The sequence below is a fragment of the Euleptes europaea genome, chromosome 18 (assembly GCF_029931775.1).
Source record: "Euleptes europaea isolate rEulEur1 chromosome 18, rEulEur1.hap1, whole genome shotgun sequence".
Taxonomy (NCBI): Eukaryota; Metazoa; Chordata; class Lepidosauria; order Squamata; family Sphaerodactylidae; genus Euleptes; species Euleptes europaea.
The window spans coordinates 22,194,713-22,217,824 of NC_079329.1; the positions used below are offsets into that span (position 1 = coordinate 22,194,713).

The 23,112-nt window shown below is 46.7% G+C and overlaps 1 protein-coding gene across 1 annotated transcript in view; it reads right to left on the reverse strand.

Moving 5' to 3' along the window:
• The window catches only part of PLXDC1 (plexin domain containing 1), a 64,314-nt gene extending 46,004 nt beyond the window's left edge, over window positions 1-18,310 (reverse strand). The window contains exons 1-2 of the mRNA XM_056864613.1: window positions 18,223-18,310; window positions 2,984-3,147 (exon numbers count right to left, since the gene is read on the reverse strand). Coding sequence (XP_056720591.1) covers window positions 2,984-3,147; window positions 18,223-18,310 — 252 coding nt within the window. The remainder of the gene's footprint in view (window positions 1-2,983; window positions 3,148-18,222) is intronic.
• Window positions 18,311-23,112: the final 4,802 nt, after the last annotated feature.

A 23,112-nucleotide genomic window follows, 5' to 3' on the forward strand; every position in this document is an offset into this window, starting at 1 on the left:
ACATGCGCAGTGGACAAGCTAACCGAAAATTGGAGTAGCGGAGCTTTTAAATTGATAATGATAACTTGATAGCTGTCTGGAAATTCAAACTGATGCCTCGGTGTAAAGAGCAAGATGAACGGAACGTGTTCTGTAGATTGTAATCACGTTTCGCTGGAAGCCTTCGTCAGCCAATAGTAGAATATGTTGAACAGACAATGCATTATTTAGGAGACCCACAGGTTCGTTTTTCAATGATAGAATCTCTCACTTCGAGTCAGTTTAAACCTGGGGTGTCAAACATAAGGCCCGCGGGCCGGATCCGGCCCCATTGAGAGCTCTTATTCGGCCCGCGAGCCAGCCGAGGCAGCCACCCCCTCCCACTCTCAAGATGCGCTGGCGTGGCACGGCAAAGCCCGACCACGTGACATTTCATAAGAAGCCACAATCTTCCATAGGAGTTTCTGTGTACAAAATTTCATAAGAAGATTGTGGCTTCTTATGAAATTTTGTACACAGAAACTCCTATGGAATATTGTGGCTTCTTATGAAATTTTGTACACAGAAACTGGATTGCTACTGTTACTCTGTTGAGACTCCTGAAAATTATTGCGGCTCCTTGCTGTATATATTGTACATATTGATTGTTAGTTTGTTGTGTGGTTACCTTGTTGAGTACAATATTGTTCATGTTTTCACTTCAGTAGCTTATATAAATTGCACCTTTTGTACATGTCTGTTGCCCCTGTACTATCCTCCAGGTAGTGGCTGGAGATCTCCTGCTATTACAACTGGCCGCTTTGGCAATTGGACTCTATGGCCTTGAAGTCCCTCCCCTCTCCAAACCCCTCCCTCCTCAGGCTCCGTCCCAAAAACCTCCCGCCGGTTGAGAAGATTGACCTAGCAACCCTAGCAATGGTGGTCCCCCTGCCAATCCACCAATGCATGTTGAGTCTATGAATGATATTTCCCAGATGCATGTGCATCTCTAGGGCCTCAGATCTTTCCCAATCAACCGGCAATGCCATGCAATGAACTGACCGAGCCCCAAGCAGGCCTCTAAAATCCTGCAACTCCAGCCCACAGCTGGAGCATGGAAACTTTCCAGCTACAGCTGCTGCCAACCCACCATTAAAGTATGCAACACATTTTCCCCTGTATTGATTTCGATTCATTAAAATTCGCTCCCCTTTCATCTTAGACGCGACTCATGCTCTGATTCCAAAGGGCATAAACAATGGGCCATTGATCTGCTCCAGTCAGTAGAATTCTTCCCTCTAATCAAGCACACTCCTTAAGCCTTCTGTTTCCCAACTTAGTGGCATGTTAAAGAGGGGCAAACTTTCTGGGAACAAGTCTGGCCAAAAGTCTTGCTGATTTTCACCTGTGCACCCATTCACCATCGACAAATAGTAGACTTTACAATTGCCCAAAGTCACTGGGGACATTAAAAACCCAAATTGCAGTCCTGAGAGGAGGATGTCTGTATGTACTAGAAAATAAGAAAGATCAGTACCAAGCTAGCCCCGGTCACAACAAGATGGTACAAGATAAAAAAGAAAAAGAACAGGGGTTTGGACACAAATGAAAGGACCAAACTACATATTTTACTTATGTCCCATCTGGGTCTTGAATAAAGCTGCCAGGTTTGTGCCTGGCGATCTTGGGAACTTTTGGGGTGGGGTATGGAGAGGGGGAGTGAGGCATGACATGAGGCGTGACATGGAGATATCACTTCCAGGTGAAGACCTTGATGTGATGTCACCACATTGAACTCATTGATGTCACATTGGAATTCTCCTAATCTCTATGGTAAAGACCATGTCACCACCTTGATGTGATGTCACCACATTGAACACATTGATGTCACCACATTGGAATTCTCCTAATCTCTATGGTAAAGACCATGGAGACTGGGGGAATTGCTAGACTGTTGCTTGAAGCCGTGATGTAATTTCCCCCATTTTTCTATCATTCTCCACTGACGGCACACGGGGGATGGAGTGGGAGTTTGCCTGCTGAGGCGAACAATCGAATATGTGTTCTGGGCTCTACATTTGGAACTCAGTTCCCAGTAGGGTTGCCAGGTCCCTCTTCGCCACCGGCGGGAGGTTTCTGGGGCGAAGCCTGAGGAGGGCGGGGTTTCAGGAGGGGACTTCAATGCCACTGAGTCCAATTGCCAAAGTGGCCATTTTGTCCAGGTGAACTGATCTCTATCGACTGGAGATCAGTTGTAATAGCAGGAGATCTCCAGCTAGTACCTGGAGCTGGCAACCCTGGTTCCCAGGTGTGTGTGGGCCTGATTGGGATCAGGACTGGAGATCAGTTGTAATAGCAGGAGATCTCCAGCTAGTACCTCCAGCTGGCAACCCTGGTTCCCAGGTGTGTGTGGGCCTGATTGGGATCAGGACTGTGGCCCAGGGGGAGAGGGGATTAAGCTTTCCTCTGCACCACTTTGAAATGGCTTCACTGTTTGTCCCACTGCGGAAGCCTACTTGTTTACGCTCACAGCTCTCAGTTCGTTACATCCGATCTCCAGGTGACAGAGATCAGTTCCCCTGGAGAAAAGGGCTGCTTTGGAAGGCGGACTCTATGGCATTATATCTAGGGTTGCCAGGTGAGTGGTTTTGGCAGGCAATTGCCTGCCAATCTACCCAGCAGCTCTGGAGTGGCAGCTGCGTACGGGTGTGGGTGCGCGCATGCAATGAGGTCATTTCCTGTTTTACGGCTGCTTTAGCACTCAAACCACCCCAGCCTTGCCCCCTAAAACCTCACACCAATTGGAAGAGGGGACCTGGCAACCCTAATTATAACCCATTGAAGTCCCTCCCTGCGCCAAACCCCATACTTTTCAGGCTCCACCCCCAAAATCTCCAGATATTTCCCAACTCGCAGCTGACAACCCTGTCCACACATGACTTTAGAACGTGTCTGCTTGAGCCAGAAGACGTTCCGTCCTTGCTAAACACCTTAGATTGTGTACCGTCTCCTGCACAACACTCACCACAATCTGAGTTTCGTTCTCTGCCAGAGTGTCAATGGCCAGACTTCCCCCGACAAAGTCATGAATGATTTGTGGCTTCTTGTCTTTCGTGAAGGTCTCACGCGTCGTTCGCGTCCAGGAATGAGGTTTTGCCCCTGTCACTGATACACGGTCTTGGGTCCAACCTGTTGGGTGAGAAATAAAAATGATAAACATTTCCCTTGTCCAGAAGGAAGCCCCTTAAGACGATATTTAGCTAACTATTGGATCTTTTTCTCACCCTTTCTGCAAGGAACTCAGGGCAGAGTACATAGAATCATCGAATCATAGAGTTGGAAGGGACCACCAGGGTCATCTAGTCCAACTGCCTACACAATGCAGGAAATTCACAACTACCTCCCCCACACACACCCAGTGACCCCTACTCCATGCCCAGATGGCCAAGATGCCCTCCCTCTCATCGTCTGCCTAAGGTCACAGAATCAGCATTGCTGACAGATGGCCATCTAACCTCTTCTTTAAACCCTCCAGGGAAGGAGAGGTTACCACCTCCCGAGGAAGCTTGTTCTACTGAGGAACCGCTCTAACTGTTAGAAAATTCTTCCTAATGTCTAGATGGAAACTCTTTTGATTTAATTTTAACCTGTTGGTTTTGGTCCGACCTTCTGGGGCAACAGAAAACAAACCGGAACCATCCTCTATATGACAGCCCTTCATGTACTGTGAAGATGGTTATCATATCCCTTCTCAGTCTTCTCTTCAGGCTAAACATCCCCAGCTCCTTCAACCTTTCCTCATAGGACTTGGCCTCCAGACCCCTCACCAACTTTGTTGCCCTCCTCTGGACACGTTCCAGCTTGTCTACATCTTTCTTAAATTGTGGTGCCCAAAACTGAACACAATAATCTAGGTGAGGTCTAACCAGAGCTCTCCATAAGGTCCCATGCTCTCCATTTAGCCTCATAACAACCCTGTGAGGTAGGCTGAGACAGCAACTGGCCCTAGCTCATACAGTGGATTTTATGAAGGAGTGGGGATTTTAATCAATGTTTTTCCAGTCCTGGCCCAATATTCTACCCACTGTACTTTGGCTGTATATACTTCACTGGCTGTATAGGGGGTTAAGTGATTATATCTAAGGTCTTTTATGTTTGGCTGTTTCCCTCGCCATCACCCCTCTGATGACTTTGGGTCTTTGTGTTGATCACGCATGCCTACCGTCAGAGGTCGCCTCGCTCTCCCCCTGCCTTTCCCTGCATTTTGCCCGCATTTTCAAATGTGAGATAAAACAGGTCCCTGAGAACGCGGGCAAAATGCAAGGAAACGCAGGGGGAGAGCGATGCGACCTCTGACGGTAGCAAACGGCATGTATAATCAAAGCAAAGACCCAAAACTGTCAGAGGGGTGACCGCAAAGGAAACAACCATGCATGAAAGACTTAAGAAGGTGGAATGGAGCTGTATCCTTTGCTAGAGAGGCGTTTGGGATGTCTGTTCATTGCAGTGAGTGAGCACCGAAAACCTGATTTTCTTCAGAACTACTAACGAAGAAGATTCTGCACCCTTATTGTGCAGTTTGTTCCAAGCGCTCAATTGCTTTTGCAGCAGGTAGGAAGTTCTTAGTAATGTTTAGACTAAGGGCCAAATATACATGACTCTGAAGTTCTATAGCTGGAACGCCCTCGCAGTCAAAAACAAACAGCTGCTGGTGGGGGATAACTGGATCAGGGCTGTAGGTCTAGGGAAGAGAGGGTTAAGCTTCCCTCTGGGCTAGAACGGTCTCCCAGTCTTGCTGTTCAGGGCCCCGCTGGGGAAAAAGACAGGCATAATAAAGGCACCTGTCTTTTTCCTCTACTGGGGCTTTAAGACCCATTGGTAGGGCTGCCAGGTCCCTCTTCGCCACCGGCGGGAGGTTTTGGGGACGGAGCTTAAGGAGGGACTTCAATGCCATAGGGTTCAATTGCCAAAGCGGCCATTTTTCTCCTGGTGATCTGATCTCTATCGGCTGGAGATTAGTTGAATTACTACCTGGCAGTTGGCAACCCTAAGGGCAGGGTTTGGGGAGGGGAGGGACTTCGATGCCATAGAGTCCAGTTACCAAAGCGGCCATTTTCTCCAGGTGAACTGATCTCTATCAGTTAGAGATCAACTGTAATAGCAGGAGATCTCCAGCAAGTACCTGGAGGTTGGCAACCCTACCCATTGGGGGGGAAGACAGGCATAATAATGACACCTGTCTTTGTTCTCTACTGGAGGTTTAAGCAACCATGGAAACCATGAATGGGAAGAGTTAAATCTTCCCTTCCCTATGGCCTTGATCCAAATTGTGCCCCTCCACCAACTGCTTATTTGTAGGGTTGCCAGCTCTGCGTTTGGAAATACCTGGAGATTTGGGGCTCGAGCCTGAGGAGGGTAGTTTGGGAGGGAAGGGACTTCAACGGGTTATAATTCCATAGTGGCCATTTTCTCTAGGGGAACATCTCTGTCGTCTGGAGATCAGTTGTAATAGCAGGAGATCTCCAGCCACCACCTGGAGGCTGGCAATACTTATTCGGGCCAAATAAGATGTTTGGATTTCTAATCGTGGGACCCCAACATCATGCGTAGCTTGGCCCTCTGTTACCTCCTGGGAGTTTGAACCTAATTGCTTCTTTTCTTGATCTTGGAAAAAAACAGAAGCTTGAAGGAGATGACAAATACCAGAAGAGGATTTTGCATTTCACTTCATAAGTGGATGATACAAATTTAGGTTACCATAATGAGGCTGAAACTAACTTGCAGCACAGTTCTCAAAAGAATCTTCTCAGAAGATTCAAGTTGCTTGCAGGTAAGTCCTACTGAGTTTAACAAGGAAAGTACATTCTACCAGGCTGGATTCAGCCAACTTTTTTGCACGCTCCCACCCGGTTCCCCTCCTTATTACAGTCCCCAACCTACTTGGCTTTTGTCCATGCAGATCCTAATATCACTAGAACTGCCTTTTTGGGGTGGTCAAAAAGGACCCTTCCTCCTTTTCTCACGAGCAGAAATGCCAGTCGGATCCACTGAGATCAATCAGATTATCTCCCAAGTATATATGTTTAGGATTGCAGCCTAAACATACACAACTTGAAAGGAAGGGGGAAGAAAAGTAAAGGGGGAAAAAACAACAGTGGTGAGGAAAAACCCAGGAAGTTCTATTAAATACTGTGGAAATCAAAACTTTGACTCCCCCCTTATTTAATCTGTTTTCCATACACAACTCCTGCGATTTTGTGTTCATTATATGGCATGTGTTACACTGTTCAAGGGGGAAAGCATTATGAACTAATGATCTTTTAAAACCTATAATTGTGAGTGAATGAACTTTTAAAAGGAGCATGTGATTGTAACCCTGTGAAAAGCCGAGGGTCGCTTCACACTTAAATGGCAGCGCATGTGCGTTCACATGGAAAGAAACCATAGACTTGGATCCAGGGATATGCAAGCAGAAATCTAAATAGACTTAGTGCAGTTCCACTTGCACAAGATCTTATACAACACCTACCGGTAGCGCTTTCTTCCTTACATCTTATAGTGCCCAGAAATTGCTTGCACTGTGTCTTGTGCAAGTAGGGTTGCCAGCTCCAGGTTGGGAAATACCTGGAGATTTTGGGAGTGGCGTCTGAGGAGGGAGGGATTTGAAGAGGGGAGGGACTTCAATGCCATAGAGTCCAATGGACAAAGCAGCTATTTTCTCCAGGGGGACTGTTTTCTATTGCCTGGAGATCGGTTGTAATGACGGGAGATCTCCAGCCACCACCTGGAGGTTGGCGGCCCTATGTGCAAGTGGGAAAATTACTCGGGATACACTACATTTAACAGTGCAAAGGGCTACATGAGGGCTTTTGTTTGTTTGTTTTGCACAAGGAGTCTAGGGCGTGCAGAAATCTTCTGGTGATGCCAAGCCATATTATAGTGGTTCTCAACCCTATAGGTAGTCCACTTGCCTTGGAGATGCAAAGGTCCTGAGTGGAATGAAATCCTGAAGCTGGTAGTGTGTACCTTCTTGCTAGTCTAGACCTGGGTGGATTGAATTCCTCCTGGCTAAGGACCTCCACACTGGATATGTGAAGGAACTGCATCCTCAATGCCCAATCATTCCAGAAAGAACATTGTTTCACTGTGCATAGCTTTAAGCAAGTTATAGAGATTCTGGTCTTCTTCTTACATTAGCATCATACCCCAACCCACAGATCCTCAAATGCATCAGCAGACTGTATGTACACAAGAATCTGCAAGGATTTCTTCATGCTCATGTGTGGAGCAGAAGGTTTTGGCACTGGAACTATGGCCCTACCACTGGTTCCCAACGGGGGGTCCATGGACCCCCAGGGGTCCGCGAGAACTAAATTAAGGTCCGCGAAACAAAGTTATAAACCCATAATAAATTAATATTTTCAATTAAAAGTTCTCTATTATAAAAATATATATTCAAATATTATTCTAAGTTTAATGTTTAACTAACAGTTATGATTAAAGTTTATTTTCAAATTCTCAGAATTTTTATTTTGAACCTTGGGGTCCCTGCACCGAACAAAAAAGTCCTAGTGGTCCCTGGTCAAAAAAAGGTTGGGAACCACTGCCCTATACATTAGATTAAATTTAGAAAAGGAACCCAAGCTCAAAACTAATGTAGGTTGCCAAGGCACCTTGATTGACTTCAGCAGTTTTCCTCCAGGTTCTCTCTTGGCTCACAAACGGAAGTTTTACATGCACTTGTAAAATCATTTATATACGTCTGAGTCAGCTGGAGACACAGCTAAAATTCCATCTCTGCCTGATTGTGGTGCTTTGGACAATTTTATCTTACTTTCAGTTGCCCATCGGTAACATGGAAATAATAGCGGCCTACTTCAGAAGATGATTGTGCTTTGCAATCAAGAAGGGGTTCGGTCCTCTTGTATGGTGAGGGGCTGTGGTTCAGTGATAGAGCAACTGCTTTTCATGCCGAAGGTCGCAAGTTCAATCCCCAGCATCTCCAGTTAAAAGGATAAGGTTATAGGAAAGACCTCTAACAAAGCCCTGGAGAACCACTACCATTGATAGGGTCGCCAGGTCCCTCTTCGCTACCAGCGGGAGGTTTTTGGGGCGGAGCCTGAGGAGGGCGGGGTTTGGGGAGGGGCTTCAATGCCATAGAGCCCAATGGCCAAAGCAGCCGTTTTCTCTAGGGGAGCTTATCTCTATCAGCTGGAGAGCAGTTGTAATAGCGGGAGATCTCCAGCTAGTACCTGGAGGTTGGCAACCCTAACCATTGAGTAGACAAGACCAACCATGGTAGACCATGTGCTCCAGAAGATTCAAGTTAAACTTATTTAGCTGGATCCAGCTAACTTTTCTACTCTAAATCCCTCTCTTTACTACATTGCATAGTTGGTCCTTGCAGGCCTTATGATCTCCAGCTAATCCTTTTTGGTGGTCAAAGGCACCCTTTCTCCCGTTTTCACCAGTGGAAAAGCCTGTTGGATCCAACCCATTATATAAATGATAATTAGTAGTTGTAAAGTGCCCTCTATACTAAAATGCACCATGCTGATGATTCATAACAAAATAATAATTTACCAGATGTGAATTCTTGGCACAGAATTTTTAATAGTTCTTTATTGACTTGAAATATAGATCAACAGAACTAACTATGAGCTTGTTTTCAGTGCCAGGGCTCTTTTCCTTGGCATAAAACAATAATAGAGGCAATAGTGCCAAAAAGCAAGTGCAGATGGATCTTCACACATGAACATGTGAAATTGCTTTATACTGAATCAGACCATTGGTCCATCAGGGCCAGCGTAGTGCAGCGGTTAGGAGCGGTGGACTCTAATCTGGAAGAAATGGGTTTGATTCCCCACTTGTCCACGTGAGCGGCGGACTCTAACCTGGTGAACCAGGTTGGTTTCCCCACATGAAGCCTGCTGGGTGGCCTTGGGCTAGACACAGTTCTCTTGGAGCTCTCTCAGCCCCCACCTACCTCACAAGGTGTCTGTTGTGGGGAGAGGAAGGGGATTGTAAGCCAGTTTGAGTCTCCTTAAAGGTATAGAAAATCAGGTATTAAAACCAACTCCTCCTCTATGTCCTATCTATAGGATTGCCAGATCCCTTTTTGCCACCAGCAGGAGGTTTTTGGGGTGGAGCCTGAGGAGAGTGAAATTTGGAGAGGGACTTCAATGCCATACAATTCAATTGCCAAAGTGGCCATTTTCTCCAGGGGTACTGCCCCGTGGCGCAGAGTGGTAAGCTGCAGTACTGCAGTCTAAGCTCTGCTCATGACCTGAGTTTGATCCCAACAGAAGTTGGTTTCAGGTAGCCGGCTCAAGGTTGACTCAGCCTTCCATCCTTCCGAGGTCGGTAAAATGAGTACCCAGCTTGTTGGGGGTAAAGGGAAGATACTGGCAAACCACCCCGTAGACAAAGTCTGCCTGGTAAACGTCAGGATGTGACTTCACCCCATGGGTCAGGAATGACCCGGTGCTTACACAGGGGACCTTTACCTTTTACTGATCTCTATCGGCTGGTGATCAGTTATAACAACAGGAGATCTCCAGCTAGGACCTGGAGGTGGGCAACCCTACCTGTCTACCATACGTGTTATTCTGGGCTCCCTTTCTCAAACCAGAGCTACTTATAAAGGTTACTATGGCATCATGGCATGTATTCATTCTAGCCCAGCTTCCTCCACAAGACTGCATTTAGCCTGCGGCATGTGGGAGGGGCCTGGGAACCCAGATGTTTTGAGCAGATGGAAAGGAGAAAGGACTTGTGTGGTGATGGTGATAGAAACGGGCCTCGGGCACTTGCTTTTTTGTGGGAGAAAGAATAGGTCGTGGTGGTGGAAGGAAAATCAGCAGCTGCAGATCCAAAATTTAGCAACATTGCTGGCTGTACAAAAACAGGCCCAATGAGTCAATTGGGCTTTACTAGGTCAATCTTTGTTCAGAACACTAGAAGTGAAACCAACAAAACAAAGGAAGCAATACCCAACCCTAAAACAGGCTAGGAACCTAGAAGGTTGAGCCACAATAATTAAAAATTATATTACAAATGTGTGTTTATTATTAAGTGCAATCGCATTTTAAAAGAATTAAAAACACGAACCCCAAAAGGTAAATGTCATACATATGTAGGGTTGCCAACCTCCAGGTACTAGCTGGAGATCTGCTATTACAACTGACCTCCAGCAGATAGAAATCAGTTCACCTGGAGAAAATGGCCGCTTTGGCAATTGGACTCTATGGCATTGACGCAATTTGGCAACTGGACTCTATGGCCCTTCCCAAACCCCGCCCTCCTCAGGCTCCGCCCCAAAGCCTCCCACCGGTGGTGAAGAGGGACCTGGCAACCCTAATTATCGGGGCTCCAGATATAGACAAAAGTAAAATCAGGCCGAAACTCGTCCTGGAGCTCCCATCAATCACATATATAAACGTGATGCAGCCATGCTGTTATTGGCTGCACAACTTCCTGCGGGTTTTCTTTAACATGGTGTTTTCTCACAGTGCCAAAACACAAGTTTTTTCCCCTCTAGGCTTCCTCAGTCCGCTTGCTGCCATTCTGTGGTTTCCTTGTTATTCCTCTGCTTTCTCAAACCGCCTTTCATCCCCATTTTGAGAAAGCCTGGAGGAATGAGCAAGAAACCATGGAGTGTGCAGAAGCTTAGAGAAAACCCTCTGTAGTTTGGCACCCACACCAAAATAAAACCTAGGTGGGAAAACCCCGCATTTGTCTCTGTGCTTTTTGCCAACATTGGTTAATTCCAATGAGGTAACTGCAGATATTGATTCAGTTTGGAGAAGGGCAGGATTAATCATTATGTCAAACTAGGGTTGCCAGGTGCCCGCTGGTGGCGGGCAAACCCCCGGCAATTGACCCCTCTGCCCGCCGACCGGAAGTGACACGCGTGCATTGGCGCGGGCACACGCACACACCCCAAAGCCTCCCGCCGGAGGAGAAGAGGGACCTGGCAACCCTATGTCAAACACCCGACAGAATAGGACTCCCATAGTATGACCTATAGGCCATTTATGCATGGCTGTTTCTTCATGGTCACTCCACCGACTACTTTGGGGCTTGCCTTGATTATGCGTGCATTTCCCATCCATCAGAGGTCGCCTCACTCTCCCCGCACATTTTGCCTGGGTTTTCTGGATGCTGGCTAAACACAAATCCAGAAAACGCCGGCAAAATGCACAGACACACAAGGGGAGAGCAAGGCAACCTCTGACCGTTGGGAAATGCATGCATAATCAAGGCAAAGGCCCAACGCAGTTGGTGGGGTTATTGCGAGGAAACAGCCATGCATAAATGGTCCCATCCCGTGGGATTCTCTTAGTCTGAAATGTGTATGCAGCACCAAATCATTTTTAGCTGAGGCCACTAATGATTAGCACTGGAACCTGCTCATATACACCCAGGTATACCCAGCACCAACACAGTGTTGAGTCTGTGTATGAAACTGCCTTATACTGAATCAGACCATCAAAGTCAGTATTGTCTACTCAGACCAGCAGCGGCTCTCCAGGGTCTCAGGCAGGGGTCTTTCACATCATCTCCTTGCCTAGTCCCTTTAACTGGAGATGCCGGGGATTGAACCTGGGACCTTCTGCATGCCAAACAGATGCTCTACCACTGAGCCTGATGGGGTTTTCTGAGCAAGTGATTAAGCAAAGGTGGTTTGCCATTGCCTTCCTCTGCGGAGTCTTCCTTGGAGGTCTCCCTTCCAAGTACTGACCCAGCTTATCTTGCGAGATCTGATGAGATTGGGCTATGCTATACCATACCACATCCCAAGACACAATGTTAACAGCATACAAATATGGTTATTAATAGTATGTCAATGCTAAGTCTGCCTGGGTATCAGTTATTCAGTCATCAGTTATTCTGTTTCTGGGATCTGGGATAGTCGGACCATTTTTGTAACAAAGTAAGACTGGTAGAGGAGGATGGAGGGATATGAATGGCACAGAAATGCTTCCAAGATGTTTTCTGGAACCGTGAGGGCTAGAAACTGGCCTTGAGAGCCAGCGTGGTGTAGTGGTTAAGAGTGGTGGTTTGGGGGTGGTGGACTCTAATCTGGTGAACCGGGTTGTTACTCACTCCTCTACCCGAAGCCAGCTCTTAGAGCTCTCTCAGCCCCGCCTACCTCACAGGGTTGTCTGTTGTGGGGAGAGGAAGGGAAGGTAGTTGTAAGCTGGTTTGATTCTTAGGGCTGCCAGGTCCCTCTTTGCCACCAGCGGGAGGTTTTGGGGGTGGAGCCTGAGGAGGGCGGGGTTTAGGGAGGGGAGGGACTTCAATGCCATAGAGTCCATTTGCCAAAGCAGCCATTTTCTCTAGGTGAACTCTTATCGGCTGGAGATCAGTTGTAATAGCAGGAGATCTCCTGCTAGTACCTGGAGGTTGGCAACCCTATTGATTTTCCCTTAAGTGGTAGAGAAAGTCGGCATAAAAAACCAACTCTTCTTCTTCTTCCCCCCTTCTTGAAGCCAAGAGGGCTGTTAAGCTTAATCAACCTCTACGGTTTGGCTGCTTTCCCTGCCATTTTCCTAGTGTGAAAATATTAAATTGCAATTAAAAGAAAGAAGCCGAGCCCTGAAAGGGCCGTGAGACTCCCTGCTGGCCACGCGCTGCTGACTTTTCCTGTTTACACAGTTTTCCAGCTGAGATTGGATTGAAGACAGAAGAGCTGGACGAGCCCGGGATGCTTTAAAATGGCTTTGGAGCTTCCAGAGTTATACTTGCTCCAGAGATCCTGTGTTCTGTGTATATAAAAACGTTTGATCCTTGTGAATCACTGACTGAGAGGGAGTACTGAAACGGTTCAGGTACTTCCTAAGGTACTGGAGCCCAGAAATTTGATACGCATGTAGTTCAAGACCCTGTGATTACCAGAAGCATGTCAACATGGGGCCTAAGTATAACACTCTCTCAAAAGAGGAGGAGGAGGAAGAAGAGTTGGTTTTTAAATGCTGACTTTTTCTACCACTTAAAGAAGAATCAAACCGGCTTACAATCACCTTCCCCTCCCCACAACAGACGCCCTGTGAGGTAGGTGGGGCTGAGAGTGGGTGACTAGCCCAAGATCACCCAGCTGGCTTCATGCGTAGGAGTGGGGAAACCAAACTGGTTCACCAGATTAGCCTCCGCCGCTCATGTTGGCAGAGTGGGGAATCAAACCCGGTTCTCCAGATCAGAGTCCACCGCTCCAAACCACCGCTTTTAACCACTACACCACGCTGGCTCCAGTAGGACCCAAAGCACACTACAAAATGGATAAACTGCTCCCATATTTGCTGTAATTTGGGACCCACCTACTGATTATAAGAAAAGCGCAAACGAAAGACTTGAAGTATACACTATCACATTTTAATCCCGCTCTTCTTCTAAACATTTCCGTTGACAAAAACAGCATGGTGGGGAAGTTGGAAGCCCCTCCTCCCTACTCACAGTGCTCCGGAGTCCAGTAGAGCACCTTTAGGTGAGTAAACCCACTTTATACAAGATCCTTGTGCTGTGGTGGCAGCTGCTTCCAAACAAAAGTTTCCAAAATTTTGCACAGCAAGTCAGAAACTCTGCCGAGCAAAAGGCCACACCTGGTCCTGCCCACTTCCCAAAAACGCTTGGTTGGCACCAGGAAAGGTGTCAGCAGGCACTATGGCACCCATCGGCACTATGTGAGCCAATGTGGCGTAGTGGTTAAGAGCGGTGGACTCTAATCTGGAGAACCGAGTTTGATTCCCCACTCCTCCACATGAGTGGTGGACGCTGATCTGGTGAACTGGATTTGTTTCCCCACACCTACACATGAAGCCAGCTGGGTGACCTTGGGACAGTCACAGTTCTCTCTGAACTCTCTGAGCCCCACCTACCTCACAGGGTGTGTGTTGTGGGGAGGGGAAGGGAAGGAGGCTGGAAACCAGTTTGATTCTCCCTTAAAAGGTAGAGAAAGTCAGCATATCAAAACCAACTTCTTCCTCCTCCTCCACCACCCCTGGCTTACATGAACTGACAGCTACAAGCAAGTTCCCCCACTGGAGAAAATAGTGGTCCTCTGGGGTAATTTCAGATCAGGAAAATAATGTTGCCTGGACAGATCTTTGCCTGGTTTAAAGCTTTGTTTTATAGCTGATATTTTAAAGTTCCATTTGCAATGAGCTTTGAGTTCTTGATGGGACAAAGGTGGACTAAAATGACTTAAATAAAGGTTTCTTTATATGGGAGAAAATTTTACATAATTATGTTGAAGACATGCCACTGGGTAACCACGCAAAATGTAGGTTAGCAATGGTATTCCAAAAGTCACCTTTGGCACAGGCTGACGCAGCCAGAAGGAAGCGTGGGCTCCGCTTTTCTTGAGACTTCCCTGACTGAAATATTCGCATAAATGCAACCATTACGCATCCGAAAAGAACTTATGAAAAAATAACCTTCATCGACCTATCCAACTCTGTCTTGAACCCACTAAGGTTAATTTCTCCCACAAACGTCTCTGAGTCTGAAGCCGAATTTTACACTGCTAATGAATAAAACCTTAAAATGTGTGAAAATCCATGATCGGATGGATGATGATTCATTGTGTGCGACTCTTTCAGAGCCGAGAGGCAAGTATGAAATTATTATCCATAAGTTACTTCAAAGTTTCCTTAAGCTATATCCTCTACCTGCAATATATCAATGGTATCTTCATCATCTGGACCCTGTAGGGTTGCCAGGTCCCTCTTTGCCACTGGCAGGAAGTTTTTGGGGTGGAGTCTGAGGAAGGTGGGGTTTGGGGAGGGGAGGGACTTCAATGCCATAGAGTCCAATTGCCAAAATGGCCACTTTCTCCAGGTGAACTGATCTCTTTCAGCTGGAGATCAGTTGTAATAGCGGGAGATCTCCAGCCACCACCTGGAGGTTGGCAGCTCGAGGACCCAGAGAATGGAGGCCCTATAGAAATTCCACTTCCATCCCACTCTAAACATGAGTCTTGACTAGATTATGAGGTAAATTCCCTTGATGTTGCAGTGGATACTTTTGGAAGTGAAGGGCTTTGTTCTGTCTCTTACCCTCAGGCTTCAGAGGGGGACTATAGAGAGACAGAGAAATAAAACGGTCAGGACTCAGAAAATTCTTCCTTTCTTCCGTGCTGATGCTATCCCTTTGATGCCCACATTGCTACTCTTGGGCCATTTATGCAGGGCTGTCTCCCTGCGGTCACCCCACCAACTAGGGTTGCCGACCTCCAGGTGCTAGCTGGAGATCTCCTGCTATTACAGCTGACCTCCAGCCGATAGAGATCAGTTCACCTGGAGAAAATGGCCGCTTTGGCCATTGGACTCTATGGCACTGAAGCCCCTCCCAAAACCCTGCCCTCCTCAGGCTCCACCCCCAAAACCTCCCGCCGGTAGCGAAGAAGGACCTGGCAACCCTACCACCAACAGCTCCAGTGCTTCGTTTTGATGACGCATGCCTTTCCCGACTGTCAGAGTCCGCCTCGCTCTCCCTGCACATTTCCCTGCGTTTGTTGTGACTCAATCATGGTGTCCTTTTCTCGGTGGTCCCCAGTGTGCTGCCCACGTCACCATGGTGCCAACCAAGGTGCTTGCTGGCGCCCACTTGCTTCTTTTTCAAAGCATCTCTCCCAAAAACAAAGAGCCAGTGCTGGCTTGCTTCCACCTCAGTAGAGCAAGAGGTGTTTCCAAAGAGCCTGGGAGGCATCCCTTTTGAGCCTGCAGGGAGCACTGGGGTTGCCAACTCCAGGTTGGGAAATACCTGGAGATGCTGGGGGCTGAGCCCGAGGAGGGCGGGGTTTGAGGAGGAGAGGGACTTCAATGCCATAGAGTCCAATTGCCAAAGCGGCCATTTCCTGCAGGTGAACTAATCTCCATGGGCTGGAGACCAGTTGTAACAGGGGGAGATCTCTAGACACCACCTGGAGGTTGGCAACCCTAGGGAGCACCCATTGGGAGACACCTGCCCCCATCATAGAAGGATGCTCAGTGTGGCCCTTCCCAAAATTTTGTGAGTAGGCCCATGTCCCACGGCAGCCGTTCTGTTGTGGTTAGGGTTGCCATCCTCCAGGAACTAGCTGGAGATCTCCTGCTATTACAACTGATCTGCAGCTGATAGTGATCAGTTCCCCTGGCGAAAATGGCTGCTTTGGTAATTGGACTCTATGGCACTGAAGTCCCTCCCCTCCCCAAACCCTGCCCTCCTCAGGCTCTGCCACAAAACCCTCCCGCCGAAGGCAAAGAGGGACCTGGCCACCCTACTTGTGGTCCCCGCTATCTGTTCTCAGAATTCCCTATCTTGCACACACACGTGGATTCTCCTCAATTTACAACAAATTCTTATAGGTACTACTTGCAAATTTATCTGATGTTATATTTGTTGGGTATTTTTTTTTAATACTACATTTTAAAAGGAGTTGGAAAAATGCTACTAGGGAGTTGGGAAAGTGGATTGTGATGTCACAAGCTCCCTACCCAGCCAGCCAATCAGTGCAACGCACACCCGGCTTATGTTCAGCATCTAAGGAACCCTTTTTCACTGTGTGCCTTCCTTCCTGAGGAGACCGTGGCATACAACAGCAAATGGGATGAGCATGTTTCCAACAGCTGCTTCCATCCCTCAAAGCACGCCTGCTGGGAAACAGTCTCACGGCCATATGCATGTTCAAAAGTATGATTTACACGGTCAAGTCAATCCACATGGACTACTGCCGAGGATTAAAGCCTATTCAAAAGCAAACACCTCTATGTTAACAAGCTAATGCACTAATAGAAATTCCACATAGATTGGCTAGCATATATGTAATGCAAGTACCAAAGATGTATATATTATCAACTCAATAAGTTATAACACATCCATTATTACATGTAGCTAATACGACACACCTATCAGCGTTGAATTAGCTACATGTAATAATGGATGTTTTATAACTTATTGAGTTGATAATATATACATCTTTGGTACTTGCATTTCGTATGTGCTAGCCAATCTATGTGGAATTTCTATTAGAAGGTTAAAGCATGTCACATCTGTCTTGAGAATACATGTTCACATTACAACTTGGCACACCCTGGACAATAAAAAAAAAACTCTACAATTTTGATTGACCTCCACAAGTCACAAAACTATCATAAACAAGTCCGGTACTGCCTCAAGCACATCGACACTTGGGTATTTACACTAATGCATGGACATAAGCAAAGCAGTGCGCACAAGTATCTGGCCACTTAATGTGCATTCAGCACTTGTATGCACAGGAATGTCGTAAGTATCCATAACCACATGCACACATCCAAAGACACCAGGCACCCAGCTATCCTGACAGTGACACACACACACACACACACACACACACACACCACTAAAAGAACCAAACTTTGAACATGCTTCCCTGTGCGTTTGTAATGCAAATGTTAATATATTGATATTAACGCATGTGAGAACTATTGGCTGCCTTTCTGACATAAACTTTCCTGTTTTTTTTTTTGACAGACCCAGCAAATCTGTGCGTCCAGTCTAAATTTTAAATTTGCAATGATGCATTCACACCAAATCATGCTCCTTAATCTGAGCCCATTTGCAGATGCATTACCCCAAAGAACTGGGAGTCATCCTTATTTCCAATGGCTTTGTCACATTTGATCCCCATCGGCACTCCAAGGCACATCTGCCAGTGACCCCTTGCACACTTTCCCCCATCACAATCCCCCCCTTTCCTGCTTGCACTTCCTATCTCCCCTTTCATGCTGTCCGAGCATGCCTGCTCCCACCTGCAGCTACACTTATCGATACATGCGCTCTGTCCAACAGATCCAGACATTCACCCGTGCATGCACACATGTTTCATGAAAAGGTAGCGCCCCCAAAGCCGTGAACAATACCTGTTTCTGGTCTCTCCCTTGCCGATCCTACAGCCTCCTCCTGTAGCAAGCAGAACAAGACAACAGCTCCCCACGAAATCTTCAGCGATTCAGGGTGCATCCCTAATTTCTCTTTTTTCTTGGCACTAACTTTCTCTGCTTGTGCCTCCTTGGCAGTTTTGGCGACGCAGCTCCCCAGCCCCCTTTCTCAGGAGTTGTCCCCTCCGGTCCAATGGTGAGGAACCAGCCAGCTCCGCAAGATTCTTGGTCTGTAGCAGAAATTTGACTGGCAGAAATGCCAGCATTTGCAGGCTGCAACAAGGAACTGTCAAAAGCTCAGCTGAGCAAGATTTGGAAAGGGGGAGAGAAGCAGGGAAGGAGGGAGAGAAACAGGGAGACCTGCCTGCCCTCTGGTGGCTGCTTGGGGACACAGCCATGTGGACCACAAATGCAACCTGTTTCTCTTCCACGCTCCCTCGCATGAATTGCATTCGCGCATGGCACAATTAGCCAGAGGTCCACTTTGTTTTAAGGCTCATATGTGAAAAGGGAGTTCAGGCTAGAACAACAGGTCACTATATCTCAAAAGGGACATTGCAGAGCGGGAAAAGAAGAAGAGTTGGTTTTTATATGCCGACTTTCTCTACCACTTAAGGGAGACTCAAACTGGCTTACAATCACCTTCCCTTCCCCACAACAGACACCCTGTGAGGTAGGTGGGCCTGAGAGAGCTCTAAGAGAGCTGTAACTTGCCCAAGGTCACCCAGCTGGCTTCGTGTGGAGGAGTGGGGAAACAAATCCAGTTCACCAGATTAGCCTCCGCCGCTCATGTGGAGGAGTGGGGAATCAAACCCGGTTCTCCAGATCAGACTTCGCCACTCCAAACCACCACTCTTAACCACTACAGACAAGGGCAACCAAGAGGGGTTGGAGCACCTTCCTTATGAGGAAAGGCTGAAGAGTCTGGGACTTTTCACTTTAGAAAAGAGATGACTAAGGGGGACATTATGTGTGTGTTGTGTGAAGTGCCATCAAGTCACTTCCGACTCATGGTGACCCTATGAATCAATGTCCCCCAAAATGTCCTATCCTTAACAGCCTTGCTCAGATCTTGCAAATTAAGGGCTGGGGCTTCCTTTATAGCCATTTAATTTTCTCAATGGAGGGATTTTTTTTATGGAGGATCATTCAGTCATCCCACTGTCAAAGTCATACAGTCCATACATTGCCTGATACCTCAGTCAGAACTTACTCTGTGTAACTGCCATCCCCAGTCGTGCTATGTTTTGGGAATGCATTCATTCTAATGTTTAGAAAGTTATGAAGGATTTTATTATAAATGCAGCAAACTCTGTGTATCCCTTCCTTCCTGCACCCTCTTCCACGACATAGCCCATCAGCAACAGAAAAAGGGGAGAGAGAGAGAGAGAGAGAGAGAAGCATCATGAGGTCTTATGATGTAGAAAGGTTGCCCAGAATAAAGAGGCACTACTTAAAATGGCGGAAAACATGCTCATCTGAGGCCGTTCTGCAGTTTTCAGAGTGACACACCGCCTACTTCTTGATCAAAGCCCACATGGTCTCAAGGCTGCTCTTCGGGTTGTAAGGATATTGCATTGCCTAAACGAAGAGCTGTAACTTGAGCTAGGCTACGTGATGCCCCCCCCTCCAATGCAGCCAGCGTAGTGATTAGGTTGTTGAACAAGCATCTGGGAGACTTGGGACGAAGCCACGAAGTTCACTGGGTAACCTTGGACTGTCACTCTCTGAGCCAAGCCTGCCTCTCAGGGCTGTTGTGAGGATCAAATGGAGGAGGAAGGACCAAGAGTGTCGATCGGAACTCCTTAGCGGAAGAGTAAGATGGAACAAAGATAACAGGGTATCTACTGCTAATGAAACTGTCATGTGGGTGGGCAGGAGTAGGAGGTTCACCTATTTATATTCTCTCTGATGGCTATGAGTCAGTTTGATTGCATTTTGGGTGAATTACCTTACCTGTAACCTGAATGAATTGTAGAAATCTCTATGCAACACTCTGATTCTCAAAAGGAAGTGCTAGTACACCTACCTAGATGCTATTACCATGGGCCAGTTACATTTTGCCATTCTAGAGCAAAAAAAGGTAAAAGTCCCCTGTGCAAGCACCGGGTCATTCCTGACCCATGGGGTGACGTCAAAACCCGACGTTGACTAGGCAGACTTTGTTTACCGGGTGGTTTGCCAGTGCCTTCCCCAGTCATCTTCCCTTAAGAACATAAGAACATAAGGCCCTGCTGGATCAGACCAAGGCCCATCAAGTCCAGCAGTCTGTTCACACAGTGGCCAACCAGGTGCCTCTAGGAAGCCACTAACAAGATGACTGCAGCAGCACCATCCTGCCTGTGTTCCACCGCACCAAAATAATAGGCATGCTCCTCTGATACTAGAGAGAATAGGTATGCAGCATGACTAATATCCATTCTAACTAACAGCCATGAATACCCCTCTCCTCCATGAATATGTCCATTCCCCTCTTAAAGCCCTCCAAGCTGGCAGCCATCACCACATCCTGGGGCAGGGAGTTCCACAATTTAACTATGCGTTGTGTGAAAAAACACTTCCTTTTATCCGTTTTGAATCTCTCACCCTCCAGCTTTAGCAGATGACCCCATGTTCTAGTATTATAGGAGAGGGAGAAAAACATCTCCCTGTCCACTCTCTCCAAACCATGCATAATTTTATAGACCTCTATCATGTCTCCCCTCAGCCGCCTTCTTTCCAAGCTAAACAGCCCTAAGCGTCTTAACCGCTCCCCATAGGACAGTTGCTCTAGTCCCCTAATCATTTTGGTTGCTCTTTTCTGCACCTTCTCAAGCTCTGTAATATCCTTTTTTAGGTGTGGTAACCAGAACTGTACACAGTATTCCAAGTGTGGTTTCACCATAGATTTGTACAAGGGCAGTATGATATCAGCAGTTTTATTCTCTATTCCTCGTCTAATTATAGCCAGCACAGAATTTGCCTTTTTTATAGCAGCCGCACACTGGGTTGACATCTTCATTGAGCTATCCACTACCACCCCAAGATCCCTTTCTTGGTCTGTCGCTGCCAGCACAGATCCCATCAGTGTATATGTGAAGCTGGGATTTTTTGTCCCAATATGCATCACTTTACACTTACTCACATTGAATCTCATTTGCCATTTTAATGCACATTCTTCCAGTATGCAGAGATCCTTCTCAGTCCGTTTTTGTTTTAACCACCCTAAATAATTTGGTGTCATCTGCAAACTTGGCTACTTCACTGTTTAACCCCAACTCCAGGTCTTTGATAAACACGTTGAAAAGCACCGGTCCCAACACAGATCCCTGAAGCACCCCACTGCTCACATCCCGCCATTGTGAGAACTGACCATTGATTCCTACTCTCTGCTTCCTATTTTTCAGCCAGCTCTCAATCCATAAGAGGACTTGTCCTCTTATCCCGTGACTATGAAGTTTGCTTAGCAGTCTTTGGTGGGGGACTTTGTCAAAAGCTTTTTGGAAATACAAATACACAATATCCACAATTCCTGTCCACATGCTTATTGACACTTTCAAAAAACTCTAATAGGTTAGTGAGACAGGACCTACCCTTACAGAAGCCATGTTGGGTTTTGCCCAGCAGACCTTGCTCTTCTATATGCTTGACAATTCTATCTTTAATAATGCTTTCCACTAATTTACCCGGAACAGACGTTAAGCTAACTGGCCTGTAATTTCCTGGGTCCCCCTGGAACCTTTTTTATAAATGGGTGTTACATTGGCCATTCTCCAGTCCTCTGGTACAGAGGCTGATCAAAGGGACATATTACATATCTTTGTTAGAAGTTCAGCAATTTCCCATTTGAGTTCTTGAAGAACTCTAGGATGAATACCATCTGGTCCCTGTGACTTGTTAGTTTGCAGTTTGTCTAGACGTTCTAGGACTTCCTGCCTTTTTACCACTATTTGCCTCAGTTCCTCATTTTCCCTTCTTGTTTGTTTTGATGTGTTTAGCAATATGCCCCTCAAAAAATTTTTTGCATCTCTAATTATCTGCTTGCATTTCCTTTGTGCAAGTTTGTGTTTGCTTCTGTTCGCCTCGTTTGGGCAAACCTTCTGGCTCTGAAGGAAGACTTTTTTTTCTCTAATTGCTTCCTTCACCTTACCCGTTAGACATGGTGGTGACCTCTTGGACTCATTACCTTTCCTGACCTGCGATATACAAGCTAGCTGAGCCTCTAGTAATGTGGACTTGAGTAACCCCCAAGCCTTTTCAAGAGATTTAACCCTCCTAACTGTTCCTTTCAACTTCCTCTTTACCAGTTTTCTCATTTTAGAGAAGTTTCCACTTTTAAAGTCAAAGGTAATTGTGTGAGATTTCCCAGTCACTTTCCCACTTACATATAAATTAAATTTGATGCCATTGTGATCACTATTGCCAACTGGCTCAACTACATCCACATCCCGCACTAAATCACTGGCAGCACCACAGAGTATTAAATCCAGGATCGCCTCCCCTCTGGTTGAGTCTATGACCAACTGTTCGAGGGCACAGTCATTTAGGATGTCTAAAATTTTGATCTCTTTGGCTTGACTGGAGCATGCATTTATCCAATCAATATTAGGGAAGTTGAAGTCTCCCATTATTACTACTTCATTACCTTTACATGCTTCCCTGATTTCATTCTCTATCTCAAGATCACCCTGAGCCATTTGGTCAGGGGGCCGATAGAATGTCCCCAGTACTAAATCTCCTTTGGGGCCCGGAATCATCCCCCATAAGGATTCTGTGGATGAGTCTGCCCTTTTTATGGTCTCTAGCTTATTAGACACTATGCCTTCCTTGATATACATAGCAACACCCCCTCCAATACACCCTTCCCTGTCATTTCTATACAGTTTGTAACCAGGGATGACTGTATCCCACTGGTTCTCTCCCCTCCACCAGGTTTCTGTAATGCTCACTATATCTCTGTTTTCCCTTAAAACCATGCATTCTAATTCCCCCATTTTTGCTTGGAGGCTTCTAGCATTAGCATAGAAACACCTCCACACTGTTTCTCTCTTTCAACTTGCCTGGCATGTGCCTTTGGGCATCTTTAAGTGGCTATCCATAATTTTTCCCCATTTCCTTTCATGTCCAAGTAATTCCCATGTGGGCAATCTGAAGCAATTTTCCCTTTGTCCATGTGCACTGAGTTTGCCCTGACTGGATGCTTCTCAGCTCCTGTCGGCTTTCCCCCAAGGTTTAGTTTTAAAGCTGCTCTGCCACCTTTTTTATATTACGTGCC